This window comes from Ornithorhynchus anatinus, chromosome 7 (genome assembly GCF_004115215.2).
Source record: "Ornithorhynchus anatinus isolate Pmale09 chromosome 7, mOrnAna1.pri.v4, whole genome shotgun sequence".
In the NCBI taxonomy this organism is placed as follows: Eukaryota; Metazoa; Chordata; class Mammalia; order Monotremata; family Ornithorhynchidae; genus Ornithorhynchus; species Ornithorhynchus anatinus.
The window spans coordinates 51,604,237-51,621,572 of record NC_041734.1 but is presented as its reverse complement, the minus strand read 5'-3'; the positions used below and the strand labels follow the sequence as shown (position 1 = coordinate 51,621,572).

Here is a 17,336-nt window from a genome sequence, read left to right as displayed (position 1 = left end):
CTAATCCCTGCCCTGCCGCTTGCCAGCTGTGTGACTTTGGGCAAGTCACTTAACTTCTCTGTGCCTCAGTGACCTCATCTGCAAAATGGGGATTGAGACTGGGAGCCCCACCTGGGACAACCCGATCACCTTGGAACTACCCCAGCGTTGAGAGCGGTGCTTGGCAGATAGTAAGTGCTTCAGAAACACCCCAATTATTATTATTCTCTGCGCCTCGGTGACCTCATCTGGAAAACGGGGATTGAGAGTGGGAGCCCCACCTGGGACACCTCGTAACTACCCCAGGATTGAGAACAGTGCTTGGCAGATAGTAAGCGCTTCACAAACACCCCAATTATTATTATTCTCTGCGCCTCGGTGACCTCATCTGGAAAACGGGGATTGAGACTGGGAGCCCCACCCGAGACACCTTGTAACTACCCCAGCGTTGAGAGCAGTGCTTGGCAGAGAGTCAGGGCTTCACAAATACCCTACTAATAACTATTTTTATAAGGAGAGAAATCTACAGATGCCTGAGGGCCGCAGCTCTTCTGTGATTCTAGATGGAAAGGGACCATCGGTGGTGGGGATGGAGGGCAGGGCCCCGGCTGGCTGGGTGCCCAGGCCCCTCCGGGCAAGGGCGGGGAGGGCGACGGGGGCGGCCTCAGGAGGAGGAGGAGGAGGAGGAGGAAGGGAAGCAGGGCTTTGGGGAGGAGTTTGGTAACTTTCATTTTAGAGGCATTGTGGGAAGGAGCAATGGTCTGAAGGCTGCTCACCTGGGACGGCCGGGGGGGCAGCGGCCACCATGGTGAGTGACCGGTCCTGGGCCCGGGGGCTGCGGGAGGGCAGAAGGAGCCGGCCAGGCCCACCTGCTCACCTGTCACCTGTCTGCTCACCTGCCGGCCGCAGGGCACCCCCCCGGACCACTCATTTATGCACGCATGCATGCTCCCGCAGCCTTTCCTGCGGGCAGAGCGCTGTGCTAAGCGTCCGGGGGAGTGCAGTACAGCAACAGGCACCTTTTCCTCCCCCAGGGAGCTCGAAATTGGGGACCGGGGGGAGGGGACACCTGAGGCTCACCTGGGATGGGGGGCGGACACAGCTGTGGGTCTGGGCTTGGGTGGGGGAAGGGTCCGCCGGGTTGGGGCAGAATAATGATGGTATCTGTTAGGAGCTTACTCTGTGCCAAACGCTCTTCTAAGCGCCGGAGGAGATACAAGGTCATCAGGTTGGCCCAGGTGGGGCTCGCACTCTCAATCCCCATTTTGCGGAGGAGGGAACTGAGGCACAGAGAAAAATAATAATAATAATAATGGTATTTGTTAAGCGCTTACTCTGTGCTAAACGCTGTTCTAAGCAGTGGGGAAGATACAAGGTCATCAGGTTGGCCCAGGTGGGGCTCGCACTCTCAATCCCCATTTTGCGGATGAGGGAGCTGAGGCACAGAGAATAATAATAATAATGTATTTGTTAAGGGCTTACTCTTTGCCAAGCGCTGTTCCCCATTTTGCGGATGAGGGAGCTGAGGCACAGAGAATAATAATAATAATGATGGTATTTGGTAAGCGCTTACTCTGTGCCAAACGCTGTTCCCCATTTTGCGGATGAGGGAGCTGAGGCACAGGGAATAATAATAATAATGATGGGACTTGTTAAGGGCTTACTCTGTGCCAAACGCTGTTCCCCATTTTGCGGATGAGGGAGCTGAGGCACAGAGAATAATAATAATGATGGTACTTGTTAAGGGCTTACTCTGTGCCAAACGCTGTTTTAAGCGCTGGGGGAGATACAAGGTCATCGGGTTGGCCCAGGTGGGCCTCGCACTCTCACTCCCCATTTTGGGGATGAGGGAGCTGAGGCACAGAAAATAATAATAATAATAATGGTATTTGTTAAGGACTTACTCTGTGCCAAACGCCGTTCCCCATTTTGCGGATGAGGGAGCTGAGGCACAGAGAATAATAATAATAATGATGGTACTTGTTAAGGTCTTACTCTGTGCCAAACGCTGTTCCCCATTTTGCGGATGAGGGAGCTGAGGCACAGAGAATAATAATGATAATGATGGTACTTGTTAAGGGCTTACTCCGTGCCAAACGCTGTTCTATGCACTGGGGGAGATACAAGGTCATCAGGTTGGCCCAGCTGGGCCTCGCACTCTCAATCCTCATTTTGCTGATGAGGGAGCTGAGGCACAGAAAATAATAATAATAATGATGGTATTTGTTAAGGGCCTAGTCAGTGCCAAACGCTGTTCCCCATTTTGCGGATGAGGGAGCTGAGGCACAGAGAATAATAATAATAATGATGGTACTTGTTAAGGGCTTACTCTGTGCCAAACGCTGTTCTAAGCAGTGGGGGACATACAAGGTCATCAGGTTGGCCCAGCTGGGACTCGCACTCTCAATCCTCATTTTGCTGATGAGGGAGCTGAGGCACAGAAAATAATAATAATAATGATGGTATTTGTTAAGGGCCTAGTCAGTGCCAAACGCTGTTCCCCATTTTGCGGATGAGGGAGCTGAGGCACAGAGAATAATAATAATAATGATGGTACTTGTTAAGGGCTTACTCTGTGCCAAACGCTATTCCCCATTTTGCGGATGAGGGAGCTGAGACACAGAGAATAATAATGATGGTATTTGGTAAGTGCTTACTCTGTGCCAAACGCTCTTCTAAGCGCCGGGGGAGATACAAGGTCATCAGGTTGGCCCAGGTGGGGCTCGCACTCTCAATCCCCATTTTGCGGATGAGGGAGCTGAGGCACAGAAAATAATAATAATAATGATGATGCTGGTATTTGTTAAGTGCTTACTCTGTCCTAAGCACTGTTCTAGGCACTGGGGGAGATACAAGGTAATCATCTTGTCCTAGGTGGGGCTCACAGTCTCAATCCCCATTTTGCAGATGAAGGACCTGAGGCACACAGAATAATAATAATAATAATGGTATTTAAGCGTTAACTATGTACCAAGAACTGTTCTAAGCACTGGGGGAGACAAGGTAATCCAGTTGTCCCAGGTGGGGCTCATAGTCTCAATCCCCATTTTACAGATAATAATAATGTTGGTATTTGTTAAACGCTTACTATGTGCAGAGCACTGTTCTAAGCGCTGGGGGAGATACAGGGTAATCAGGTCATCCCAAGTGAGGCTCCCAGTTAATTCCCATTTTACAGATGAGGTCACTAAGGCACAGAGAAGTGAAGGTACTTGCCCAAAGTCACACAGCTGAGAAGTGGCGGGGTCAGAATTAGAACACACGTCCTCTGACTCCTAAGCCCGGGCTCCTGCCACTGAGCCACGCTGCTTCAGCCTCTGCTTGCCTTTTCCCTTCCCTTCGAACTTGGGGTTCCTCAGCCCCTTCCAGACTTTCCCCATCCCCTCCTATTGTCAGTCCCATGTTTGCCCCCCTCCGAGGGGCTTGTGGGAAGCGACTACCTTTTTTGATGCTGTGTCTCCTCTATAATATGCTTCTTCCACTTTTAGTCCCTCCTTTCCTGTTTCCCAAAGATTCGTGGAGGGAGTTGAGCGGAAAGGGCTTGGTTGAAATGAAGTCATAAATTGGCCAAGTTTCCAAGTTCTTACCTGAGCTGTCTTTAATAACAAACACTGCCGCTAACAATAATCATGGCATTTAAGTGCTTACCATATGCCAAGTGCTGAACCAAGTGCTGGGTGGGATAAACACGATATCGTTGCCGATGTGTACATTCCAAGTGCTTAGTACAGTGCTCTGCACATAGTAAGCGCTCAATGAATACTATTGAATGAATGAATGATATGAACAGAGCCGACCCATGCCCTGTCCCACTTGGGCAGTCTAATAATAATAATTGTGGTATTTGTTAAGCGCTTACTAGGTCCCGGACACTATACTAAGCGCTGGGGTGGATGCAAGCAAATGGGATACAGGGTCACGTCCCACCTGGGGCTCCCAGGCTCAATCCCCGTTTTATAGATGAGGTAACTGAGACTCAGAAAAGTGAAGTTGACTCGCCTAAGGTCACCCAGCAAACAAGTGGCAGAGCCGGGAGGAAAACCCAGGACCTTTTGACTCCCAGGCCCCCTCCATTTCACCGACGAAGAAACTGAGGCCCAGAGAGGGTAAGTGACTTGCCCAAGGTCACACAACAGGCCAGCGGCAGAGACAGGATTAGAACCAAGGTTTCCCTCATTTCCAGAAATGGGTATTTTCCACTAGGCTATGTCTTGCTTGCCCTCTCTCCCTTACCCCCGTGCTTTAGCCCACAGCCTCCTGGTTGATCCAATTCTGACCCTCAATCTGACCTAGCGTCTAGGGTTCACCTGAAAGAATAGGTAGACTGGTGATGGGACAGGTGTTCAACAGCGTGAAGGCCTGTTGTGGGTAAAGAATGTGTCTACCAACTCTGTTATATTGTACTCTCCCAAGAGTTTAGTACAGTGTTCTGCACACATTAAGCCCTCAATATATATCACTGATTGATTTAGTGACTCTGTGGAGTACAGAGGTGCTTTCTATAAATGGTGATATTCTACAGGGGAAAGGATATCAAAATAGCACCTTGTCCAGCTCTCTGCCGTCAAGCAGGTGAATTAGTAAACCACCCAGGCCCTGTGGTTCTTTAAAAAAAGAAAAATTCAGAAGATATTCCCATTTGCAAAATGAGGGCAATTACTTATACTTTCAGTGTATTTTTCCAATACATAATTAATGTGTTATTTTGAGTGATAATTTATAGATACTTCCTGAGCAGTAATTGTCAATTGTCCAGAAAATGCAAAGTTGTGCTTCCCAATTCAAAAGTAGCTCCGTTTTATTCCAAATTGAATTTCTGTGAGGTAGGACATTTCTTTTCTTGAGTATGCAGAAACTTTGCATTCCAGGCATGTAGATACGTTAAGGGGTGTGAGGTGACACATTGTGGATTCCCTTTTATTGTTGGAACATGAGATTTAAATGAACATTTGATATATTACCACCTGAAATTGTCATGTGACATTAATTATTTTGCCAGCTTCCTTCTGGATCTAGCCTTAAGAACATTTTTCACTCTCTGTACTTTCTGGGGTAGCAAAATTGTGTTTGGAATTTGTTCCAGCTATGACCACAATTAGAGGGACACAGTGTAAATTCAGGATCAAGATGGTGCTAATCTATCAATCCATCTCTGTAATAATTTCCTTCTCTCCCTGATACTTGGTAACCTACCAATGGCTGCTTACCAATTAAGTCTTCCCCATGAGGCAGGTGTGTTTGTGGTGGGGAGGGGAGGAAATCTTCCATTTTAAAGATCGTTTTGACTCCATTTCTACGCGGGACAAATCTAGTAATAGCAGTTTCATCACCCCAGAGACAAAATACCTGTTAGGGAGGCATTGATATCAATCCCAGATCCAGGATTATCTTAGGAACCCTGGCATCCCTGGTGGCACATACCACCTTGCCCTCAACTTTATCTCTCCACCTTGCTGTCCCCCGGTGTGGTATCCCCACAACACATATGTCTAAATATGTAATATATTTATTTGTGTATATTAATGTCTCTCTCCCACTAGACTATGAGCTCGTTGTGGGCAAGAATGTCTATCAGTTGTCACATTGTTCTCTCCCAAACGCTTAATACAGTGCTTTGCACGCAGTAAGCGCTCAGTAAATACGATTGACAATGTGGTTAAGGGTGTCTCCAGAAAGTCCCCAGAGGGTGGGAGAGGGAAAAGCCAGGGAAGGGGCGTGTCAGCATCCCTGGGCAGCGGCTATCTATTATGGCTACTTCCAGGCTAAACAGTAGCATGGTGTAGTGGATAGAGCTCAGGCCTGGAAGTCAGAAGGCCATGGGTTCTAATCTTGGTGACCTTGGACAAGTCACTTCTCTTCTCTGGGCCTCAGCTCCCGTATCTGTAAAACGGAGATTGAGACCGTGAGCCCCGTGTGGGACAGGGATTGGGTTCAACCCAATTTGTTTGTATCTACCCCAGTGCTTAGAAAGTGTTTGGCATAGAGTAAGCTCTTAACACATACTGTTGTTATTATATAATAATAATAATAAATAACAGTAAGTACATTTAAAGGAGCAATTTCATGGCCCAAGTACCTTGTCTGGCACCAGCTCAGTCTAATACTTCATAATCAATCAATCAGTTCTGTTTATTGAGCATATGTGCCAAGCACTGTACTGAGTGATTGGGAGAGTACAATCCAACAGAGTTGGTAGACGTATTCCCTGCCCACAACGAGCTTGCTCAATCCCCACAAAAATATCCATTTCCCAGTTGTGTTTTACTCTCCCAAGTACTTTGTACAGTGCTCTACATTCACTAAACTCCAATTACATGCCACCAGTTGATTTAGAAACCTCAAGATGGTTTGTATTTCTTCTTCATTTGAAACTTCACATTGGGATCTTATTTTCATATAAAATATCTGGAGCATGAATATGGAATCTTAGCAATTGTGCTATATTTTTATCCACTGGAAACGTTCTGTAAGGAGCTCCTAGGAAATATTCTGAATGAGTGCATGCCATAATGAATCTGAAAAGTTCACTCTCTTTGGCTCAGGTCATTTTTACTCGGGGGAAAAAAATACTTTTTATTATGGAAAAAGACATAAAAAATGAACCTCATACTTCCTTCATTAAAGAAAACTCCCTTTAGGGTTCTCATAACCTAGTTTCATAAAAATCACCCTTTTGGTTATTTTATGTTTTCACTGAAGCAAAGGGATTAACTCATCACACTTCCTTGTGCCTTCTCTTTTTACTCCAGTTCCATCCTTTCATTTTTTCCCTTTTTTCCTTCTTTTTGGGGAGATTATCCTGGGTGCTGGTGATATCTCTTCTGGCCATTCTCAAGCCAATGCCTTTACCGCGACAGTAATTATATTCGATAACTGCTTACTATGTGCTGAGGTGGACACTGTCACTGATCCACATAATAATAATAATTATGGTATCTGTTAAATGCTTTCTATGCACCAGGCACTGTTCTAAGTGCTGGGGTAGATACAAGGTAGTCAGATTGTCCCACATGGGGCTTACAGTCTTAATCCCCATTTTACAGATGAGGGAACTGAGGCCCAGAAAAGTCAAGTGACTTGCCCAAGGTCACACAGCAGACAGGGGCTCACAATCTAAGGGAGAGCTCCCAGTTAGAGGACTATCCTCTGAAAACTGGAAAAAAAAAATCTAACAAATTATCAGTGCTTACAAAAAAAACCAACATATGATTGAAAGCTACATATGTGAAAACCACCAAAGATAATGCACAATTTGAAACTGTTCTCTTGAATCTTCTCTAGCTAGTTTTCTATTCTGGGAAGAAAGAATAAATAGTCAAGGATCAAAATAAGACTCACCACTGCGCCTTGATCATTTCCCTCATTTTAACGTTGTAAATTCTGAAGAGCTGATCTAAAGCAGATTTCCAAAGATTTATCTCTCTCTCCATGCTATCTCCTGCTATCCCGTGTTATTTATACATTTTGAAGGTGCCATTCATTTTACTGGTTTCAGTGAAGCAGTTACCAGTGTAACAACAGATAGGATTTTTACCTTTGACATTGCAAGTCATTCAGAACACACACCCGCTCTGAGGCTCATGATTTGGTCATTTTTCTTAGAGAGAAATTAAAATGGCCCATATTTGAAACAAATTCTTTTGAATTGCATCTTTATTTTGGCTTTAATAACAATAACGTTGGTATTTGTTAAGCGCTTACTATGTGCAGTGCACTGTTCTAAGCGCTGGGATAGATACAGGGTAATCAGGTTGTCCCAAGTGAGGGTCACAGTTAATCCCCATTTTACAGATGAGGTAACTGAAGCCCAGAGCAGTGAAGTGACTTGCCCACAGTCACACAGCTGACAAGTGGCAGAGGTGGGATTCGAACCCATGACCTCTGACTCCCAAGCCCGGGCTCTTTCCCAAATGTAGTTTGGGAACCATAGAATCAGTTTGGATTTGAAGGCCTTACAGGTCCTGCTGCTTCATTAGTGTTGTTAAAAATTCAAATGTGTGATATGTAATCATCTTCCATACTGAATAAATGTGATATTACCTCCCCACCACCACTATGGGTTTGACCCCCAAGGTTTTTTGATCTATACCTTTATTCATTCATTCAATAGTATGTATTGAGCGCTTACTATGTGCAGAGCACTGTAGTAAGCCCTTGGAATGTACAATTCGGCAACAGATAGGGACAATCCCTGCCCATTGACGGGCTCACGGTCTAATCGGGGGAGACAGACAGACAAAAACAATAGCAATAAATAGAATCAAGGGGATGTACATCTCATTAACAAAATAAATAGGGTAATAAAAATATTCATGCCCCTTCCAAGTCTTCTGACAATATCTCCCTTATTCTAGACTGTAAACCCGGAGGCAGCAGATTGTCTCTATTGCTGAATTGTACTTTCTAAGCTCTTCGCACAGTGCTCTGTACCTAGGAAGCGCTCAATAAGTACGATTGAATGAATGAATACCTGAGAGTTCCTAATCGGGGCCGAAAAAAGACTCCAGCTCAATTAATCAGTGGGATTCCTTCAGCGCTTATTGTGTGCAGAGCTCTGTACTAAGTGTTTGGGAGAGTAGTCAATCAGTGATATTTATTGAGTGCTTACTATGTGCAGAACACTGTTCTACATGTTTGGGAGAATACAGTTCAAAAGAGTTGGTGGACATGTTCCCTGTCCACAGTAGAGTCAGTAGATTCATTCTCCGCCCACAAGGAGCTTACTGTCTTGAGGATGGATTTCTGTCCGGTAGCTCACTCATTCAGTCGTATTTATTGAGCGCTTACTGTGTGCAGAGCACTGTACTAAGCACTTGGGAGAATACAATGCAACAATAAAGAGTCACGTTCCCTGCCCACAACGAGTTTACAGTCTAGCCGGGGAGACAGACATTAATATAAATATCATGGTAGCTCTGCCCTAACCCTCCTCCCAGTCTCGACCCTACTCAAAAATCCCTGTTCCCCTTTCCTTCCCGTGCTCAAAGTGAAGAGTTGGCACTTCTGAGTGTAGAGAACTTTGTAATGACCAGGGAGATTATTCCCCAGCGGATAAGAAAATAAAGGCGTTGAAAAAGAACGTCTCTATCGAACCTCATTGCCCGACAGCTGCTTCTCCCTTCTTCTGGATTCGTTTCGGGAAGCTCTCGTTCCGAGCCAAAGGTTCCCACAGTGCCAGAAAGTCACATCTCCAAAATCAGGCTGATGGCTCCCGACTCTCTTGGGAGACTGGATTTGTGAATGGATCGATTAGGTTCTGAAATGAGGTGGGGAAACGGAATAGATTAGCTGGCCTGGCCCTGTCCCTCTTAGGCCTCAGTCTTAATCCCCACAGATCTAGACTGTGAGCTCCTTGTGGGCAGCAGTGTGTCTGTTTGTTGTTATTTTGTACTCTCCCAAACACTTAGTATAGTGCTTTGCACACACTAAGGACTCAATAAATACGAATGAATGAACTTGAGGATTGGTTCGGCCCCTCTCATCCTAATTCAGGACCATGTTGCAAAACAGACTTTGGACTTGCACTTGACAGAGTCATCCATCAACAGGAAATACTGCTGGGAGGTATTGTCTTTTTTCAAAACGAGGTTAGAAGAATCGTATATTCTCTTTGAAGCGTCGTCATCATCTGGGACTAAAAGTGTTATTGGGAGGCGATTTTTGATTGTTTCAAACACCCCCTAAGTGAAATGAAAAGAGTTGTCTCCACTCCCCAAAAATATCTCTGATTAAGGCTTTAAATCGGTGCTTTCTCTGTCTTTGTGTGGATAGTCTACTTGAACGGATGAATTCTGAAAACCTATCACAAACTGATTCTTAAAAAGCATATGGCATCGAAGAATAATACAGTATTCCACATGGTTCAAAAAACAATGAGGAGATAACTCTCCTTTTTTCATAGGTGAGTGATGATTCTTGACTGTGTAAACCAACAAGATTTTTTTTTTCAGTTTACACTAAAAAATTTATTTAAATATTTAAAAGAACTACATTTTAAAGCATATTCTTCTCTCTGGATAGAGAGCTGCCCTTAGAAGTCGAGGAGCCATACGCCCATTTAATAGTCCTATATATAGTTCTCTTTGGTGAGGCAGTCAATCGTATTTATTGAACGCTTACTGTGTGCAAAGCACTGTACTAAGCACTTGGGAGAGGACACTATAACAATAAAACAGACACATTTCCTGCCCACGTTGAGCTTACAGTTAAAAACATTTGTGCGGGTCTCACTCAACAATGACTTGAAAGGGAATGAGTGCAGAGCAGCGTCATCTGGGGCATGAGAATAAGTATGAAGCAGCATGGCTTAGTGGAAAGAGCACAGGCTTGAGAGTCAGAGGTCATGGGTTCTAATCCCGGCTCCGCCCATTGTCAGCTATGTGACTTCGGACAAGTCACGTAACTTCTCTGTGCCTCAGTTATTTCATCTGTACAATGGAGGTTAAGACTGTGAGCCCCACGTGGGACAACCCGATTATCTTGTGTCTACCCCAGTGTTTGGCACACAGGAAACGCGTAATAAATACCATTATTATTTCAAATGTTCCTCTGGGTGTCGATGCACCCTTATTTAGGAAGGTCCTGCTTACTTCAAGTGGGAAGTGGCTCAAAATGCGCTGTAAATATGGCTACCACACCCAACTCAGCCACTCTCATGATTAAGTGGTATTTCGTGGTCAATTGCGTCTTCAAAAACCAAGGACAGGTACACACCCACATTATGTACACAGTTGAATTAGAGTTTGGAAAGACTCAGGAGGAGGAAAATTTAGGTCAGTTCTAATCAATTATTAAGCACCCATGTTCATTCATTCAGTAGTATTTATTGAGCGCTTACTATGTGCAGAGCACTGTACTAAGTGCTTGGAATGTACAAATCCGTAACAGAGACAGTCCCTGCCCTTTGACGGGCTCACAGTCTGATCGGGGGAGACGGACAGACAAGAACAATGGCAATAAATAGAATCAATCACAAAGCATCATGCTTGGCCTCTAGTCTATCTGATGGAGTCTCCCGTTGAGTATGACAGAACAATAATAATAATAATGATGGCATTTGTTAAGTGCTTACTATGTGTGAAGCACTGTTCTAAGCGCTGGGGGGGATACAAGGTGATGAGGTTGTCCCACGCGGGGCTCACAGTCTTCTTCCCCATTTTACAGATAAGGGAACTGAGGCACAGAGAAGTGAAGTGACTTGCCCAAAGTCACACGCCTCGGTCCTGGGATTTCAGAACCGAGAACCTATGGGAAAGAATTGATTGGAGGGCTGCTGGTTTATGCAGTGTTACTACACAATCTCTCACCTCCGGGAGTCAGATTCCTCCTCGGGAATGGAGTTCAAGAAGTGTGTCGCATTACAAGAGTACATGCAATAATTTCATCCTCAAAACCCATTTGGAAAGCGGTACAGTAGCGATGCTATGTTGTAGCACCGATCCCTAACAGGTGATGACCTTGGTAGTTTTCCACCGTAGCCAGTTATTTTTCAGAATTCCTTCTGGCCCAACTCACCTCGCAGGAAGCATCATAGCATAGTGGATAGGCTGCGAGTCAAAAGGCCATGGGTTCTAATGCCGGCTCTGCCACTTGTTAGCTGTGTGGCCTTGAGCAAATCATTTAACTTCCCTGTGCTTCAGTGACTTCATCTGCAAAATGGGGATTTAGACTGGGAGCCCCATGTGGGGCAGGGACTGTTTCCAACCTGATTTGCTCGTATCCACCCCAGTGCTTAGTACAGTGCCTGGCACATAGTAAGCGCTTAACAAATACCATTTTTATTATTATTATTAGAACACTCAAGGTGGTTCTTTGATCAGAAACCTTCACCACTTGGCATAGTCTCAGCAGGCATTCCCCTAGTTGGGCTCTTTCCGAATCTCAAATTGTAGGTCTTGCCATCAGTTAATTCCAAGAAAGTCAGCTGATGCTGGATCTTATCTTCTGGATCATCTTATGGATCTTCAAACTAAAAATATCATAGAAAGCTAATCTTTCCTGAGGAGATTTCCGAAATTTGTCCTTCATCTAGTGGGAAGCCTAGTGTACAGTCGTTTGACAGTTCTCAAGGATTCCCAGGGGAAAGAATTCAAAAGCAGGAAATTGCGCTGAAAGGAGAATCCAAATATATAATGATAATATATGTGGAATTTGTTAAATGCTTGCTATGTGCTAAACAATGTACTAAGTGCTAGGGAAGATTCAAGGTAATCAGGTCAGAATTCAGTCCCTGTTCTACTTGGGGCCCACATTTTAGAGGAAAGGGAGAACAGGTATTGAATCCCTATTTTTCAGATGGGGAAACAGAGGCATAAAGAAGGGAAGTTATGTGTCCAAGGTCACACAGCGGGCAAGTGGCAGAGCTAGGATTTGAACCCAGACCCTCTGACTCTCAGGTTCATGCTCTTTTTGTCAGGCCACTGTATGCTGCACGTTCCACGTAAGCCTTGAAATCATGTGTGTCTCGTTGTCAGAAGACATACTAGTGCCTGGTTGTATGCATAGGATAAAAATCGACTTTCACCACTGCTTTGCACAATCTCTGATGAGGAAATTACCCAACCAGAGCGGTCTCTCACCAACCGATAAAGCAAACTGCAAATTAAAGATGTTTTATGCTATTTCATGTTCTTCTAAATGCATTCTACAGAGAACAACACCCTAGAGTTTTTGTTCTCCACTTTTAAGAATAAGTAATATTATTTATTAAGCACCTACAGTCTGTAGATCACTGTACTAAGCAGTGGAAAAGAATCCTAACACAGGTGGGAATTAGACATGATCCTTGACCTTTGTGAGGCTCACAATCTAGGATGGGGAAAATAAGATATTTTAATAATGATATGCATTCTGCTACTTTCACTCCTTTGATAGCACCAGAGCAACACATAACAGACAAAAAGTAACGTGGCCTAGTGGTTAGAGCATTGGCCTGGGAGTCAGAAGGACCTGGGTTCTAATTCTGGCTCCGCCACTTGTCTTCACTGTCACTTTGGGCAAGTCACTTCAGTTCTCTGTGCCTCTTACCTCATCTGTAAAATGGGGATTAAGACTATGAGCTTTATGCGGGACAGGGACTATGTCCAATCTAACTTGTATCAACCCCAGTGCTTAGTACGGTGCCTGGCATATAGTAAGCGCTCAATAAATAGTATTAAAAAATGATCACCTGCAGAGCGGTCCTATAAGGCAGCAAGGAAAGCTTTTCAGGGACCTATTCCTTGAAATGTAGAGAGAACAGGAAGTAGGTGAGGTAACGGAGGGTAGAGAGGAGGCTGGCAAGGCAGCGAGACCTCAGGAAAAATCCACCTTCCCACTCCGATCCCCCTTCCAACCTAGCGAAAAGGTGGGTGGTCAGTTTATTCATTCAGGTGTATTTATTGAGCACTTACTGTGTGCAGAGCACTGTACTAAGCCCTTGGGAGAGTACAATATAACAATAAGCAGTCACATTCCCTGCCCACAATGAGCGTACCACCCACCATCCCCTACTCCCGGCGAAGACATTGGTAGGATTGTTGTTATCCGGGCTACAGTATGTCCTGGGATCTCCCTGGGGCAATCATCAGCACCTAAAAGAGAAGGTGTGGCCTAGTGGATAGAGCACGGGCCTGGGAATCAGAAGGACCCGAGTTCTAATCCCAGCTCCACCACTTCTCTGCTGTGTGACCTTGGGCAAGTCACTACAATTCTCTGTGCCTCAGTTACCTCATCGTAAAATGGGGATTAAGACTGTGAGCCCCATGTGGGACTCTGGTTGAGGTTTTTTTCTATGAGAGGAAGCAAAGCTTTCTAGGGGTGATGCCCTAGGGGAAACTTGGGGCTTTCTGTTCTGCCAGAGGTATGTCATTTATATATACCGCTGAGCTTAAATGGATTCTTATAGTCTGGACAAGTCACTTAAATACGATCCAGCGTTACTTTACCTCCCTATCAATCAGTCGATCAAACAAATTTATCGAGAGCTTCCTGTGTGTGAGCACTGTATCATGCACTTGGGAGGCTACAATATAATAGAATTGATAGTAACGTTCCCTCCCGCAAGGAGCTTACAGTGTAGAGGAATGTCTATCCACCTGTGACATAGAAAGAGTATATATCCCAGTTGAATACTTGGACGATTGATTACCTGGGGATAGTAAAGGTATTTGATGAAAAGAATTGCGTGTCACCCATGTAAATTAATCCTGCCTTACAGCCCCTGCTTATGCCGCCCTGTCCTGCTTTTTTAGAACTCTGCGTCAAAATTCATGCTGCTTAAGAGAAGCAGCGTGGCCTGGTGGGAAGAACACGGGCCCAGGAATCAAAGGATGGGTTCTAACCCTTGCTCTGCCACTTGTCTGCTGTGTGACTGGGCAAATCACTTAACTACTCTGTGCCTCAGTTATCTCATCTATAAAATGGGGATTAAGACTGTGAAACCCATGTGGTACATAGACTGCTATCTTGTTTGTACCCCAGCACTTAGTACGGTGCCTGGCACATAGCACTCATTTTGATTGACAGATAGATTGGTTTCCCTTCCCCAAACACATTTTTAAATTGTGAGAGGCCTGAGAACTTGAGGCTGAGTGGGGGAAAAAAGAAAAAAGCACTAACCAAATTTACTCTGGATGTGAAGAAACAGAAAACCCAGGTACTCTGTGGGTTTTCTAATGTAGAAATTCAGGTCCTGCAATAGCCTCAAGTAAGATTGTAAGTGATCCTGGCTTCCTCCTTTTGCTACCTTGTTGCCTTTTCAGTCTTCTATTTGCCAATGTTTTCTTCTTCCTCCTACGGCAAAAGTGCAGTATGAGCATGAGCACTTCAGTAATCTTAGTGAAAACAGAAGAAAACGAAGACAGCCGAGACGGACAAGCTTCCATCGCTCCAGGCAATCAGTCAATCAATCAATCACATTTATTAAGGCCCTAACTCTGTGCAGAGCACTGTACTAAACTCTTGATAGAATACAATCGAATTAGACACAGCTCTGCCCTCAAGGAACTTATCTTAAGACACATTCTCAAACTAATGAGAATTGGAACAGTTTTTTGGGGAAGCAGAAATCCGAGTATGAGAGATGTAAATTTTTACATATAACTGCACTTTCTGCAGAATTCAGAACGAGCCAAACTTACTCAAGGAATTCTTGGATTCTTTTCCTTTGATTTCCATGGCAGATTTGAAGACATCACAACAATAAGTATATGGCCTGGCATTCTCTAAAAACAGGATATTTTTGAGACGAATGTAATTATATACAAATGTGCTGCCTACATTTCAAACTTCATATTGTGTTCATTGTTAAATCACTTGAAAATGATGTTGTCATTCGGCGTTGTGAAATCCCATTCGTAAAATGAGGAGGTCTTGGAAGTCACTGATGTTTATTTCATAAACACCACGGTGAGGCAGATTTAAAGATATTAGCAGCACTATTGTTAGAAGTTTCTTTATAGTTCTCATCGCATTTATTGTAATATTGAGGCTCTAACTCTATTAGGAAGAGGAAGAAAAGTATATTAGATTTCCTTACATCTTGCTTCCTGTAGGCCCTTGACATTTGCATAGGGCAGAGTTTAAGAATTTCAGACATTATTTATTTATGAGTGTTTAAAATTCACAATCCTTGGGACAGAAAGCCACATCAGGGTGGCACTTTCTGCCTGTCCCTAGGCAGGGCATGATAAAAGGTAAACAGTCGTCTCTCAAGCTTCTCTACTGGGTAAGTTTCCAGGAGGTTGGGGATCAGTTTGCCCCATAACTTTGTAGCAGAAATACTTAGCCCTATAGCAGGTTTGGGGTGCTCCAGGATTTTTTTTAGGCAAACCACAGGTTTTGTGGTGGAATGGGCTCTAACCTCTCTAATCTCCAGGGGAATTCAGATTTAGCTGCCCCCCCTGCCTCTCCCAGAAATCCCTGAAGCCAAATGGTGTAATGCGGGGGCCAGGATTCTTGAAATTGTCCCAGCATTTAGGAGTCTCCAAACTAGGAGTGGCCCCATATATCCCCATCCCATTCCCCATCTTCTGCCACAAAGGGCAGGTCCCTCAAGACCACATAAACCCCTGGTTTGCCCAGGGAGTCTGCAGAGCGTGAGTGTGATTCAGTACATCGAACGCTGTATTTTCTGGCTTTGGAAAATTCAGCGAATCGTCAGTCTTCTCCACTAGAGAATCTGATTATTGGAATTCCGCTTCGGCACCAAATGAGGCTAAAATAATGATCTCTGTGATTTTCTTCTTCACGATTATTTCATCATTTCTTGACTGGCACAGTGTCCTTTTTGCCGCTCTAATTTTTTTGGAGCAAGTAGGAGGACCTTAAGGCTTAGTGCTCCTTTTGCCCGCCTGTTTCTGTGAAGACAGGATTTAAAATTTTATTCAGTGCTGTGGTGTCTTCGGGGCTTAGGTCACTGCCCGCAATTCTCAGTTTCCCATGAACTACCTGTCTCTATTTAAAGCAGGCATATCCCAGGAAAATAATTATTTGCTCACTTTTGTCTTCCACTCACCGAGACGGCCTTATTGAACTAATGGTAGATGGGGAGATGTGAGGGAATGCAAGCCTGGGAGTTTTCCATTTCAGCCACTTTACACAAAAAGCAACTAAGCTAGCACGGGAGAAAACTGAAAACTCAGAGAAAGTGAATCACCCCTCGCAAGCCAAAAAGGTGAATATAAAGAATGTCATTGTCTTTCATCTTCAGAGATAATGTTATTTATTAATGGGGTCTCCACCCATGTTTCCAGGCAAGACTGTGACGAAAGATTCTTGATCCTCGTTCAATTTAAAGAGAGGTTGGTAATAATTGGAGTTGTATTCAAACAGAAGAAAATCCTTCTGCTCTTTAAACCAAAGAGAGTTAATACACCACCTTCAGGGGCTGATTAAAGTGTTCAAAGAGGAGAACAGATCCTGGCATCCTGTTGAGCCAAAAGGTGTGGTCAGAATGGTCAACTGTGAACATTCCACCCACAAGGGCAGAGCTCCCACCACCACGCTCAGAGCCCAGTTCCATTGCTCTTACCCTTCTAGTCATCACACTGTGCAGTACTTCATGGTGAGCATTTTCCTTTTGTAGCTTTGGTTTTATTTGCATGAGGTAATGTTTACTGGATTATCTGATCACTGTGAATTTTTTGAGTTTCAAGTTTGGGAATATTCTACAAATAAATTCCAGGACTCACTGTCATAATGCGTGAACACACACACCCACACATTCATTCGGTCATATTTATTGAGCTCTGTGTGCAAAACACAGTATTAAGCAGTTGGGAGAGTGCAGTATAACAACAGACACATTCCCCCCCCACCACCACATGTGGACTTGCCTAAACATATATTTGTTTTTTCCTTTGAAATGGACACAAGCT

General features: G+C 44.4%; 1 protein-coding gene across 1 annotated transcript in view; it reads left to right on the top strand.

Moving 5' to 3' along the window:
* Positions 1-684: 684 nt before the first annotated feature.
* The window catches only part of AP1S3 (adaptor related protein complex 1 subunit sigma 3), a 48,301-nt gene continuing 31,649 nt past the window's right edge, over positions 685-17,336 (top strand). The window contains exon 1 of the mRNA XM_029069010.2: positions 685-787. Coding sequence (XP_028924843.1) covers positions 785-787 — 3 coding nt within the window. The 5' untranslated portion in view covers positions 685-784. The remainder of the gene's footprint in view (positions 788-17,336) is intronic.